Source organism: Candoia aspera, chromosome 3, assembly GCF_035149785.1.
Source record: "Candoia aspera isolate rCanAsp1 chromosome 3, rCanAsp1.hap2, whole genome shotgun sequence".
Taxonomy (NCBI): Eukaryota; Metazoa; Chordata; class Lepidosauria; order Squamata; family Boidae; genus Candoia; species Candoia aspera.
The window spans coordinates 166662817-166677558 of record NC_086155.1 but is presented as its reverse complement, the minus strand read 5'-3'; the positions used below and the strand labels follow the sequence as shown (position 1 = coordinate 166677558).

The window sequence follows — 14742 nt, the reverse complement described above, 5'->3', positions numbered from 1 at the left end:
CACGCCATTTTGAACTACCTATCTTTAATATTTTAAAAATATTTTCTGCAAACTCCAGTTCTTTCTAAAACCCTGGAAATTGCAGAATCCAAAACTCTTACCCATGAGCCATCTGGTGTAAAAAAAAAATAACATATCAATGCATCTGGTGCATGAAACATAACAATTCAGTCCTTCAGATATCAAGATTTCCAAATCCATTAATGAGATCTCGAATGAGAACTGAATCATTTATTTTTTAAAAATAGGCTTTATCAAGGCCAGAAACTTAATTATATGTATTTGAAAAATATGACAAATGAGCCAAAATAAAAATATATAATTTCCTCAGCACATAAACACTCGATTAAGATCATATGATAACAACAATAAAAATAATACCTTACCTCCATTTTCTTCCCCATTGCTATTGTTAGTCTCAGCCATTTCAGTGCTGTCCAACTCAGATTCACAACTTAAATCCAATGTTCCATCTGCTGGGCATGTAGTGTCTTCCTTCTGGGGGTAAAGACATATGTCATCATGTTGCTTGTCACATTTCAAAAATGAATACGCTTCTCAGGAATGTTCTATAACTAAAATGTGATTCCTGACAATTTAAAAAATGAGGAAAAAGTCTCTCTCAGGACATAGTACTGTAAAGCCTTCTGGAAAGTTATATAAAAAATGCAGCTTATTTCACACCAGTGTTATAGAAACCAACTTGCTTTTTAAAAAATCCAACCATCTAAAAAATGATGCAGAAAAAATCAAGTATCTTTTTTATGTTCCACTTTTATTAGGTGGAACATAATTCTATAATTCCATAACAAATTCCACAATTCAGATTATATTGAATAGATAAATTCTACAAGATGGTTTCATGTTTTTTCTTCTCTTTTTGTAAAGCCTAACTATACCACACAAAGGAAAATCTAATCAAATGCAAAAGCTGCTTTGGAATTCTGGCAGTTGATAGAAAATAGCCCATATTTTCTATTTCTCAGAAAAAGTGCTGAATATTCCATTTGATTACTTCAAGAAAATGCCACATTCTATCAGTTTCAGAATAATGCCTCCTCCTTCACTCAGATATCACTATTAGAGTAAGGATTAAATTAATAGTTCTGCTCATTCAGATAAAATCATTACTTGAATCACAGTTTTACATTTTCAGTTTCTTGCTAACTCTAGAATTGTCATTCATGATATAAAATCCTTCCAAAAGCCTCATTCACAAATACAATGTGTTGAGATTTAACCATAAAGCAAACAAAACCTTTGCTTATTTCTGAAAAGGCAACTTTTAAACCTCAGCTAGGAAAACAAAACAAAACTATATATATTCCTGAATTTTGTTTAGCTGAAAAAGTTTACCTGAATTGGAAATCATATTAAGTGCTATCTTAAAAATGTGTCAGACAGGTTACCTCCTTTCCTTACTCAATGACTACAATCTACTTGATGATTTTTATGACTTGTTAATTCAATACATAGTCTTCATGGCTCTGGGTAGCTTTGTTTCTAAAAATATGCAACTCACCTTGAGTGCGTAGAGTCCTGCCTTGCCAGGAATTTTGAAGAATGTCCCATCACCAACACGGGTGTTGGTATGAAGCATTGCATTCAGACAAGCTAATGGAGAAGTGCCACTGAAAAATAAAAATAAAGCTGGCTAAAATGGAGTGTTTCTCAGAACCCTCTTCCCTCTTTTTAAAACTCATGTTTCACTAAAAAAAAAAAAAATCCTGAAAACCTCCCAACATCTACATTACAATAACAGGCCAGTTGAAACTTAATCATATGCATCTGCCCCTTCAGCTTCAGGCAAAAAGTCTGCAAATTATAATTATGCTATTTTCACACAGTAAACAGTTCAGCATTGAAAAAGAGCTAGAGTCCAAATATTTATGTGAAATTACTTTGCAAATAACACCATAATGCCTTATTTTTAGACTGTTATAGACAATGTGGCTGTTGCACATGAATGATCAAAATGGTACAAGTTCATGGGCAGCTGCATTCCATAGGATGGAGAGGCAACAAAAGAATGCTAAAAGACTCCTGAAGAGCCACGTTTAAAATTGCAAGGGGTAGCTATGAACAAATATGAGCAGCATTGCTTTAACACAGCCAGTATAAACCATACATCTTGGTATACAGTAGACACCAGTACAGTAATTTGAAGCCATTCTGGGATGGGCACCTTTCTTAAATATACTGGGAGTTCCTTTGATTTCAAGGGAATCTACCTGGAAGTTTAGGATCAATTGCTGTTTAAGAAATAATTCTAATATACAGTGGTGCTTAAATGTTTGTGAACCCTTTTGAATTTTCAATCTTTCTGCATAAATATGACATAAAAGATGATGTGATCTCCACACAAGTCCTAAAACTAGATAAGGTTAAGCCAATGAGTCAAAAACATCATACTTAGTTTTAGGACTTGTATGGAGAATGTGTCATGTTTTGGAGAAGTATTTGTTGAAGAACTTTAACCATCATGACTATAATAATTCACAATTAATTACTTAAAAGGGAGTATCAGATTACAAGCTTTTTTCTTCATGCAAGTTTTAATAAAGCAACACTAACATGAATGGACTTTAATAAAGACAATATTTTAATTCAGTAGTAGCAATTAGAAGGCATTTTGTTACTTTGAGTTATGATTATGTCCAGATCAAATGTTGCATATTATAGTAAAATCTTGCTTTAACGGACCATTCAGTGGGGGTGTCTGTTCCTCCAAAACTTCTGTTAAATCTGAAAGTTTATAAATTGCAGCTATTTGTGTAATTTGCATAATGTATCATTCATGTCAATTTATGTCAGTTGCATAAACAAATAGTAAATTGACGTAAATGACATAAATATAAGAAAATTTAATGTACATGTAAGTGCCCTGTGCAGACTACTTTGGATGTAGTGGACATGTCCATTATTCCAGGGGGATATCCACTTAGAAATTTCATTTGTTGCATCCAAGTCTGCTAAATGGGGTTCATTAAATTAAAGACTTGTAACAGCAAAATTGGAGCTGGTATCTAGGAACCAGGCAATCATTTTTAGTATGGATTTTGGTTGATATAACTTGTAGCTGTTTTGTGGTCCTTTTTGTTTCAAATACATAGGATAGAAACATTTAAAGAAATGCATGAATATAATATTGGAAATCCAAATGTACATGAATTATCTTGCTAGGGTAAAACAGATAGCTTAGTGTTAAATACACAGAGTATTCAATATCATCTGCATAACTCCCACAGGGACAGGTAAGGTTGAAAAATGGCCTTCAATGAGTTTTAATTTTAGAAGGAATTAGAGCCCACTTCCCCAAATTCAACACAAGTAGTCCTCACTTAACAACAGCAATTGGGATCGGCAACTCCATCGTTAAGTGACACAGCCATAAAGAGTGACATCATGTGATCGCACTGACTTATGACTGCGGTTGCAGCAGTTTAAGTTGCATCATTAGGCGAATCCTGCTCCTGCTGGCTTCCCCATTGACTTTGCTTGTTGGAAGCCAGAAGTGAAAGTCAAAATGGAGATCACGTAATTGCAACCCGGTTGCCAAGTGCCTGAATCATGATCATGTGATTGTGGGGACGCTGCAACTGTCGCAACTACAAAGACTGTTTGTAAGTCTCTTCATTCAGTGCCATCATAACTTTGAACAGTTGCTGAATGAGTGGTCATTAAATGTGGACTACCCATACATCCTGATTGATTAAGTTCATAGTGGACCTCAGAGGAAATGTTATTTCTTTTCCTATGTGTGTGTAATCTCTATTACAGTCCACAGAACTCCTCCCAAAAATATTAGGTAGAACATCTACAAATCAGTAAGTACAAAAAAAAAGTATTTTTAAAAGAAGCCAAATTTCTGACTTATCAAATTAAACTACCAATGAAGTCAATATAATATTTAAAAACCAAGATGCGTCAAAGGTGCCCTGGCAGTTTTACGAAGGAATGAATAGTACACAAACTTCTCTAATAAATGTTTAAATAGAATGCATATCTGACATGCAATTACATATCATATTTATTAGGCCAAGATTAATTAACTTTTATCTATACACACACACAGAAACACATCATTTTATATCAAGTGGAACTAGAATTAATTATGAAGTCATGTCCTTGGGAATTGAAACAAATGTTGTCATGACTGAAAACTGAATAAAATACATTGTTTTGATCTAAATACCTTTAAAGAGAATGTTTCCCCTACAGTGTTTTTAACATTTTCTTCTAAAACATTACAAAAAGACTATATACCCAGTTGTCACACATCCATCTTCTCTCTCCATTAACTACTTGTTTAATTGCCTTTCCACTTCCCATTTGAATCATCAAACAGTCCTAGACTTAATTTTTAAAAAGAATAGTTAAGATAAATAAAAAATTGCAGATAGCTGAGTACAGAAGAGAAAAGTCAGTGATGCTATACCAAGTGATAGCTGGAGTGATCTTGACAGGGCAAACAAAATAACGCAACAAGAATGAATGGATGGATGGATGGATGGATGAATGAAAATGTATGTATGTATGTATGTATGTATATTTTACTGAGAGTTTATATAAGCAGAAACTAAAAATATAAAACTACAAGGAGGGGTAGTAATTGCATACTGGCAGGTTGAGGAAGAATCCTATTTAATACTCAAGAGTTATTACATTCACTTTAGTCCTGAACTACCCCAATAATTACATAAATAAATCAAATAAAAATGTATTATTGAGACCAAACATTGTACACAAAAACCTTTGGATGTATGGCATAATATGGATATTCAGATCAATCCAGTTTATTTAAGAAGTGATTTCTCAGCTAAATGCCAAGATTTACTATTATTCTATTCAAGGAATCAGGTAGCTTACATACTGAGGAAAGGGAGCAGTAGATGCCCTTAGGAGAATTAGTTCTTCCTGTTCTGTTTCTTTTTGCATGCCAAGCATTGACTTTTGGTTTTGAATTAAATGCTGTTTTCACAAACTTCAGAGCAGTGTTTCTCAACCTTGGCAACTTTGAGATGTATGGACTTCAACTCCCAGAATTCCCCAGCCAGCATGCTGGCTGGGGAATTCTGGGAATTGAAGTACACACATCCTAAAGCTGCCAAGGTTGAGAAACACTGCTTTAGAGACTATATTTGTTTTCACTGAGATTAATTAATGTCCAGCATTTGAAATCATATGTATTTATTTTGTTTTATCTATTCAAATTCAGCTAGGACAGTTAAAATAACTTTGTCAATTATTCAAAATGGAAACTTTTGAGTATGCGACAGGAAACGTTTCTTCCATTATCTTCTTTATATTTGTAGATTTCAGCTCTAAGGCTTAAATTTTGTCTCTCATAATCAATAGGTGAAGATAGCATTCAGCCTAGCAGCTGTTAGAAGCAAACAGCTTCACATTATACATATATACCAGAACAGTATTTATCACACTTTGCCATACTTATCAATATCAGGATCTTTACAACATTATTGATACTTTGTCTGAAATTTAAAAAGCTGTATTTTAACTGTAAATGTATTATTAGGTGTGAGCAGACATACACAAAGAAACAAAAGCATCCATTAAACCCTGAAATCCATTAATAAAACATACTTTCTATAAAAAAGAGCAATAGGCAGAACCCCAAGACAAATAAACCATGGAAGAAAACCAAAAGAGAACACAGCAAATACTAGTGAGACTATCTTTGAGAACTTCCCAATCTTAAATATTCCATCAGCTAATTTATTACCCTTAAATATTTTTCAAAACCTATGCTAATGTTGACTTCACTTCTTTTTAAATGATCATGGTGCCATATTCTAGAAATGTACTATTAATTCTAAGCAGCTGTTAATTCACAGTTCCTTTCAGTAATAGAAGTTTACACTATTTTGTGCCTTTGAGCACCCTCTGCTGGACTCTGCAGCCAAAATCACTCAAGAGACTCAACAGACACACACTGTATGCAAGAATGTAAAGTTATTTAAAAATACCATGGAGAGGAGTCTTCAGTACAGTGCAGTTTGTTTCTACAAGTTAGGTGATAAAAATATTGTAATGAAATCTAAGTTCAAAGAACTTCAAGTTAGAACTTAGTATTCCTCTTTAACGTAACAGCTATCCCAACACCATATCCAACATCTTGTTTTAAAATACATGGCGTCTATACGTAGGAAATGTATAGGAAACGGAGGTTTAAAGAAACTTGCTATCCTACACAGTACAAATAAAGTTCCTCAACCCTAGATTCAAATCAGTTGCAAGGCTTAAAGAATCTATTGCTCAGTTTACCTGGAAGTAAGCCCACTTGTTTTCAGTAGAATTTACCCCCAGATAAGAATATATTGGATTGCAAAATTAAAAGCACAATTCTAAACTTACTTACTAGGAAGTCCCATGAATACAAGAAGATTTATTTCTCCCTGAGGCTTAAGGTTATACTGTAAAAATGGCTTGTGATCCCTTGTAGGATTGAAATTTTATAATTCTGTTAATGGCCACAACAAAGACATCACATTTGTTTGATAAAAAATAGGGCTTTCAACGTTAAAAAATTCATTTTATCAAAATTAATAAACATAAATATGTTCGTATAATCCTACAACTTTCAGAGAGGACAACAAACAGAAAAGCAGATGGACTCTATTACAGCACCACTGGAAGACCTAAAAGACCAGGCTGGGGACAGATTATCCTGGAGAAAATCTCTTTATGTGGTTGCTAAGAGTTGACACTGATTTGATGGCATATAATCAATCAATCAATCAATCAATCACGGTTTTCAGAAAATAATAGGAACAGTTGATGCTAGGATCCAGTGGAAGTCTAAGGTATAGTAGTGAACAGAACTATTCATGCACATCCACAGACTTAATAATGTATACTGATGGTTAGATTCCCTGAATAAAGGCATAACTCTCACTTTCAGTTATTACAATTTAATAACTACAGTCAAATAAGAACTTCATAAGCCTCACTACTTTGGTGGAAATTTCCATGCTGGGATAACTGCATACAGTCTTCTGTATGATAATGTTTTTACCGTTGTCCAATTATTAGAATACTAGTTTCATTTTCATTCCTCCTTTCTTTCATACAGCATCAATTTCAGTTTCCTGCCATGACCCTAAATCACATGAATTAGAAAAAATGGTATGATAAGGCATTCTAGAGCTTGAAGAAACATTAAACATAGCATTTAATCATCTGAAGTCAATATTAAATTGCCAAGTTTGAAAAACACTGATATAAAGCATGAAAAAAAAGTAAAAACTCTTTGCACTGGCCATCTCAAACTTAAGGATCTTCCCCCCCCCCCTTTTATTGCTTAGAAAATCCTCAAAGAACACCAAGTCAGTATCTTCTGAATAACATAAATATCAAGCATTTCACTTTTCCACCTGAAATAACAACTGTTATCTGCCTTCCGACTACTAACTACAAATGGAAATTATACCCAAACTTTTTGTGTCAAAGGACACATCTGACATTTTATGAGAATAATTTGCTGACTCAGAAAATGCCTAGCATGATGGGTGTGGCAAATCACAGAAAGTCAATTTATTGGAAGACCAACTGGAGAAATTGTTCCCTGCCACCTAATTCAGCCTCTAGGATATTTTCAACCCTAGGCTGATCTTCGTTTGTTTGTTTGTTTTCCTAGACATGTGGGCATGCTTTCAAACAAAGCACTTTTCATCATTTTTCTTTTTCAAGGCAACCTATACAATTGAAAAGTTTTGTTAGAAATAAAGATACGTCTTAGAAATGAATACCAACCTTAAGACTGATACTTTGCTTTGCAAGAAGCAGCTTCCTTTTTAATTTTGTTTAAAACTGAAATAATATATTCAAATATATAAAGGGTGGGCACAGGGCTTGGTGGGCAACAAGGCACTGTCCAGGGATACAGTGATGCCTAAGATACCATGTTGGGGGTTCCATATTTAAGCAATGATTAAACACTGTAATTCTATTTAATGTCATTTCAAATATTATTTGAAAGTTAGAATTAAATAACTGCTGAAATAATATTGAATAATACTATGGCATAATCCTATTACCTGCAAAGACATTTTCTCTTCTCCCCTCCCCTCCCTTTCCTCAGACAAAAAACCTTAGCTAACATATTTGGCAACCTTTCACAGTTTCACAGAAATACTGGGACGGCAACTCCCAGACTTCCCAGCCAGTGGTCATGCTGGATGGGAATTCAGGCAGTTGTCATCACAACACATTTAAGACTGCCAGGTTGGGAAAAGCTAATCTATGAAAAACAAGCACCAGCTTCTGCATGCATCAGTAACTTTCCATAATAAGCCCCAACAAATTGCTCTGTAGTTACAACTGTTTAATCTTCAATATAAAACCATGAAGCACATTGCTTCAATTACAAGTATGCCAACATTTTATCTTGTCTTCCTTTTATCTCAGAAATCATTAGACTGAGTCAAGGACAATTTTGCAGACCCAGCTGAACATCTCTGGGCCAAGACGTTCTGCTACCTAGAGCAATCCTAATGCATCTTGATTATAGCCAGTACTTCTAAAGTGTGACTGCCTCTGGAGCCACTTGTTTTGCTTTCTCACATAGCTAGATCAACCCTGCACATGAGTTGCATAAGAAGCCAATTCTCATAATTGCAGAAAACAAAATTATACTCAGGAATTTTATCTGCTCCAATCAATCTTTTCTGTCTCACATGGTCCTCGAGTCTCAGCTTGACCTTCTAAAGACATTACTCCTTCTGCCTCTTCTACGCTATATTTAACTGTAGATGGATCTTGGATAAGAAATGCTGAAGCCTACTTGTCCCTAGCATTTCAGCTTCTTGATCCAGGAAAGGGCGTAACTGGCGCACAACACGGAGTTGAGCAAAGGCCCTCCTGGCCATGACTGCCACCTGCTCTTCGAGCAGGAGTCATGAGTCCAAGAGGACCCCCAAGTTATGCACCGAGTCTGTCTGGGGCAGTGTGACCCCATCCAGAACTAAAGATGACAATTTCCCAGATCCCAAGGAGCCCTTAACCCACAGCCACTCTGTCTTACCAGGGTTCAGCCGAAGCCTGTTGTTCCCCATCCAGGCCCCCATACAGCCACCAGGTACTTGGAAAGGGTGGTCACAGCATCACTTACTTCACCCGGGATGGAGATAGATAATTGAGTGTCATCAGCATATTGATGATACCTCATCCCATGGCGATGGATGACTTCTCCCAGCGGTTTCATGTAGGAGCGGAGAGAGTACCGAGCCCTGCGGCACCCCACAAAGAAGGGGCCACAGGCTGGATCTCTCGCTCCCTATCAACACCAATTGGGACTGGCCTTGGAGGAAGGAGGTGAACCATCATAGAACCATGCCGCCCAGCCCCAACTCCCTGAGTCACCCCCAAAGGATACCATGGTTGATGGTATCAAAAGCCGCTGAGAGGTCAAGAAGAGCCAGGATGGATGCGCTGCAATGCACTGGAGCTGCAATGCCACTACTTTCTCAACCACCTTCCCCCAAAAGGGGAGGTGGAAGACTGGATGAAAGTTGTCCAATACACTAGGGTGCAGCGATGGTTTCTTGAGGAGGGGGCACACCAGCACCTCCTTAAAGGCAGTCAGAAACACCCCCTCTCCCAAAGATGTACTAACCATCACTTGGACCGAACCACATGTCACCTTCTGGGCTGCCTTCACCAGCCAGGAGGGACATGGATCTAATTGGGAAGTGGTGGCATTTACAGTCCGGAGGATCCTGTCCAATTCCTCAGGCCCAGTAGGATCAAACTGTTCCCAGATAACTGGGTAAGTATGTTCTTCGGGCATTTCCTCATACCGTGTCTCACGCTCAGAGTCCAACTTGGAACGGATCCAAGTGATTTTATCCTGCAGATGCCCAGAAAACTCCTCAGCATGGCCCTGTGGGTGAATTTCTGAATCCCCTTTCCCCAAAAGGGACTGGGTGATCTTAAACAGGTACACCGGGGGCATTCCGCGATGCAATAAGAGCGGAGAAATACTGACATTTTGCCAGTCTTACCACCACAGGGTAGGCGTTAATAGTGGCTCTAGCTTGTGTTCAGTTGGATTCAGTCTTAGTCTTCCTCCAGCAGTGCTCTAGATACCTCTTAATCCTCTTCAGAACCCTCAGCTCCTCCGTAAACCACAGGGAGTGTCGGGTTTGGTGGGACAAGAGGCACACAGGCACAATCCTGTCCAAGGCCCCAGCCGCCTCCCTATTCCAGGCAGCCGCCAGGGCGTCTGCTGGACCACGCAGCAGATCATAACCCCCAGCTTCCCCTGAAACCCTACTGGGTCCATCAGTCACTGGGGATGGTCCAATCGAATGGGTCCTGCCTCTCTGAGGAGGGGGGTGGCATAAGAGAATCTCAAGGTCACCAGGGCGTGATCCAACCATGACAAGAGGGAAAGATGTAACTCTCCCCTCAGATCCCATTGCCACTGCTCCGACAAGAAAACGAAATCCGGTGTGAGGCTGCTGTCTCTAGATGAGTCCCAAACAATCTGAGACAGGTCCAAGGCCACCATGGTGGCCATGAACTCCCAAGCCATTTCTGAGGCCTGCCCCAGGGAGGGCAGGTTGAAGTCCCCCAGAACCATAAGCCTGGGGAACTTCACCACCAAACCTGAGACTGCCTCCAGCAGCTCAGCAAGAGAGGTTGCTACGCAGCAGGGAGGCTGGTACAGTAGCAACACTCTCAACTGTTCTCAGGAACCCAACTTGAAAAACAGGATCTCACAGCTGGCCACTTGTGGGGCAGAGCCACTGGAGGCCACTAGAGATTCCAGGATGACAACTGCCACCCCTCCTCCCCTGCCCTGAGGTCTCGGCGGGTGCCATACTTGAAACCCAGCCAGGCACATCTCCGAAAGAGGCACCCCTCCTTCCAGGCCCAGCCAGGTTTCGGTGATACACGCCAGGTCTGCCCCCTCCTCAGTGATCAAATCACATATGAGAGGGACCTTGTTGTTGACTGACCTGGCATTAAGAAGCAGCAGCCAGAGGTCAGGGCCCCCATGAGTCTGCTGTTCAGGACCTGGGTCTGAGCATGGAGGGCTGGAACATGCCACCGGTAGTAAACACGGGGGTGTCTTCCCCAAAGATGGCCCGCCCTCTGGCTCCCATCATAATGTCCCTGGCCCATTACCACCTCGATAACCTGCCCCGCCCTACAACCCCCCGAGTCTCTGAATTCATTAGCCCCTAATCCGGGACTCCCAAAATCCCTGGTTGAAAATAGGGATCCCTCCATTCACTCATACAATCTCACACACTCTCAATCAACCACAAGGCAATGGTGGGCCCTTCCAGCGCACCAGCTCATGCTCTTGGCATTGTCAGAGCCCAACCACTGCCTACACACGCACTCATTGTGCCCCTCCTCAGCCTCTCTCACTGGTCAGCAGGAAGGGCACTCCATCCACTACTCCTCACCCTCTGCCTCTCGCTCAGGGTGTTCTTGCATACTCCTTCCAAACCTGTACTCCCTCCCATGTCTCACACCTGAGAGGAAATACCCCATTTGCCTTGGAGGGACCCTAATAGCCCCCGTCATATCTAGGACAGTTAGGGAGGGATGGCCAGTTCCATACCCAGACTGAGTGGTCCAGAGGTATCTGCATTCCTGGTCCTGCACTGGGGGCCACTGCAGGCAGAGCTAGGGTTTGTTTAAATATATAGCGCACTGGGGACTTTGTGACAGTTTGTGTGTGTGTGGGGGGGGTGCTTCAGTGTTGCGGCTTTCCAGCTAGTGAGCTAATCCTCATGCAAGATTCATTGTGATGCGAGTTTGAGACCATTGGTGGCTATAAAATGGAATAAGCTTGAATAACCATGGTCTTACTATTCCATTTCTGAAAGTCAGTCATATGAGCCTCCTAGGAATCTTAAAAACCTGGGCTTATTTCAAAGGACAATTTATTCAGACATTGAGCCATAGTCTCTTTATACGTGCATACAATTCAGTGTTTTACTATTTTACCTGAGTGAGATATAGAGCAACAGTCTTAGCACTGGATGCTCCACTGAATGTTTCGTTTCTGCATTACCTCAGCTTTAAAACGACTGATGATAATATGGCCACTTTCATTAAACGGAATGAAAAATGTTTAACAAGCACAAATAACTTCCTGGATTTATCTGCAAAACATCTCCTGTTTAAGTTTGTTCTTGATATAGAGGTTCATGGGGACAAAAACTTTGAAGTAGGAGTTGGGGAAAAAATCTTCTGATTCGTGTTTTTAATGCAAATTTACCTAATTGAACTTCCTGAGCCAATATGGGAATGGAAATTCAATCATACTCTAAATATTTATGTTTCTGAATTGTGAGATGCCTAACAAAAACATGTACAAAAATGTATACATTTGGAAAAAGTATAGCATATTTTAGTAAAAATCGCTTTCCTATGTAAGAAAATGTGTATATTAAGAAAAGCACATTGCAAAATGTATGTGAATTTTTGTACTGACTTTTTAAAATGACCGATATATAGTTACTATTTTTTAATTGATTGATTGATCATATTTATATGGCTGTCGATTTCACATAGCATGACTCTGGGCAGTGCACAAACAACCACAGAAACAATTTTAAAAACATTAAAAAAGTACAAAAAAAATTATTATTATAAAAGGCTAAGAGAGATCATCAAATTATAAGCAGTGGAGCCACCTAGTCAAATTACCATTCCGTGGAGCCAATGGAGCCAATCTTACCTCGGGGGGGGGGGCAGATGATGTTCCACTGGGCGGGTGCCATGGCGGAAAAGGCTCGTCTCCTGGGTCCCGTCAGATGTAACTCTTAACAGACGGGACCCGCAACATCTCTCTTCTGCCAGACCTGATGGGATGGGCAGATGTAATCAGGAAGAGGCGGTCCCTTAAATAACCTGGCCTCATGCCATGAAGGGCTTTAAAGGTCAAAAACAGCACCTTGAATTGGACCTGGAAGCAAACTGGTAACCAATGCAGCTTGGAGGGCAGAGGTATAACATGTGCCACTCTAGGGGCACACATAACTGCCCATGCCATCGCATTCTGTACCAGCTGAAGCTTCTGGATACTCTTCAAGGGCAGCCCCATGTAAAGTGTATTCAGTAGTCCATCCAGGAGGTGACCAGAGTATGAGTGACCGTAAGCAGAGTCTTCTGATCCAGAAACAAGCGCAACTGGTGCATAACACGAAACTGTGCAAAGGCCCTCTTAGCCATGGCTACCACTTGTTCTTCAAGAAGGAGTCCTGAGTTCAGGATGACCCCCAAGTTGCATACCAGGTCTGTTTGGGGCAGTGCAATCCCATCCAATACCAAAGATGGCATAGTCCCAGAATTGGCAGGCCCGAAAACCCAGGGCCATTCAGTCTTGCCAGGGTTCAGTTGAAGCCTGTTGTTCCCCATCCAGACACCCACCACCTCCAGGCACCAGGATATGGCATTAACAGCATCACTTAATTCACCAGGGGCAGAGATGTATAATTGGGTATCATCTGCATACTGATGATACCTCACCAATGGCGATGGACGAGGTCACTCAGCAGCTTCATATGTTAAAGAGGAGCTAAGAGAGCACTGGACCCTGTGGCACCTCACACAGTAGGGGTTGAGAGCAGAATCTCTCCTCCCCAATCACCACTGGCTGGTATCGACTCTGGAGAAAGGAGGAGAACCAGCACAATACAGTGCCACCCATCCACCCCCAAGCCCCGGAGCAGATCCAGAAAGATACTATGGTCAGTGGTATTGAAGGCTGCTGGGAGGTCAAGCAGAGTTAGGATGGATGCACAACCACCATCCCGCTCCCACCAGAGATCATCTAAAAGTGTGACCAATGCCATTTCCATTCCATACCCAGGCCTGAATCCTGACTGAAAGGGGTCCAGACAATCTCACATCCAGCAACCTGTGGAGTAGCATCCTGAAAGAGACTCCTGGATGACAATCACCACACCTGCACCGCTGCCCTGGAGTCTCAGCTGATGCCACACTCAAAACCCCACTGAGCCCATTTCTGAAAGGGCCATCCCCCTCTTCCAGACCCAGCCAGGTCTTGGTAATACATGCCAGGTCAGCCCTCTCATCTGTGATTAAATCACAGATGAGGGAGGCCTTATTACAGACTGACCTGGCAGTAGCCAAAATGCCAGAGGCACTTAAATTCTGCTGACCAGGCACAGAGGTTAAGATCATATTCTTTCATATTTACCATCATGTGCTTACAACCTCTGTCCCCATGTTACTTTCAAGCATTCCAATAAAACAGTAGACTTTGTAATTTGCAGCATGACTGTATTTATGTTTATTCAGAAGTAACTTCTAGTACATCCAGAGGGCCTTATTCCATAGTTAGTTTTCACAGCTTTAAACAATGACTGTTTTCAATGACTTGAATGAGTTCCAAGCAGAAATCTGAACCTAGAACCAAGTACTCAGATCTTCAGTCAACCTGTATGGTAGAGATAAAGAACCAGTTGGTCTCCAGATACAGGTAGTTTTTGCCTAATGATTGTAATTAGGATTGGAATTTCCATCGCTAAGCAATGCGGACATAAAGCACAATGTTATGGGACTGTGCCACTTAGCAATGGCAGTTACGGCAGTCACCAGTTACCATAGTTAAGCAAATCACCAGGGGTCATTAAGTGAAGACCACATGTGACCACAACTTCAGACTTTCTGCTGGCTTCCTCATTGACTTTGCTTGTGGGAAGCCAGCAGGGAAGGTTGCAAATCATGATCACA

The 14742-nt window shown here is 40.3% G+C and overlaps 1 protein-coding gene across 1 annotated transcript in view; it reads right to left on the bottom strand.

The window, feature by feature from the left end:
* Positions 1-14742, bottom strand: part of ASXL3 (ASXL transcriptional regulator 3) — an 86213-nt gene that overhangs the window by 58581 nt on the left and 12890 nt on the right. Inside the window, exons 2-3 of the mRNA XM_063299239.1 lie at positions 1523-1631; positions 387-498 (exon numbers count right to left, since the gene is read on the bottom strand). Of these exons, the coding sequence (XP_063155309.1) occupies positions 387-498; positions 1523-1631 (221 nt within the window). The remainder of the gene's footprint in view (positions 1-386; positions 499-1522; positions 1632-14742) is intronic.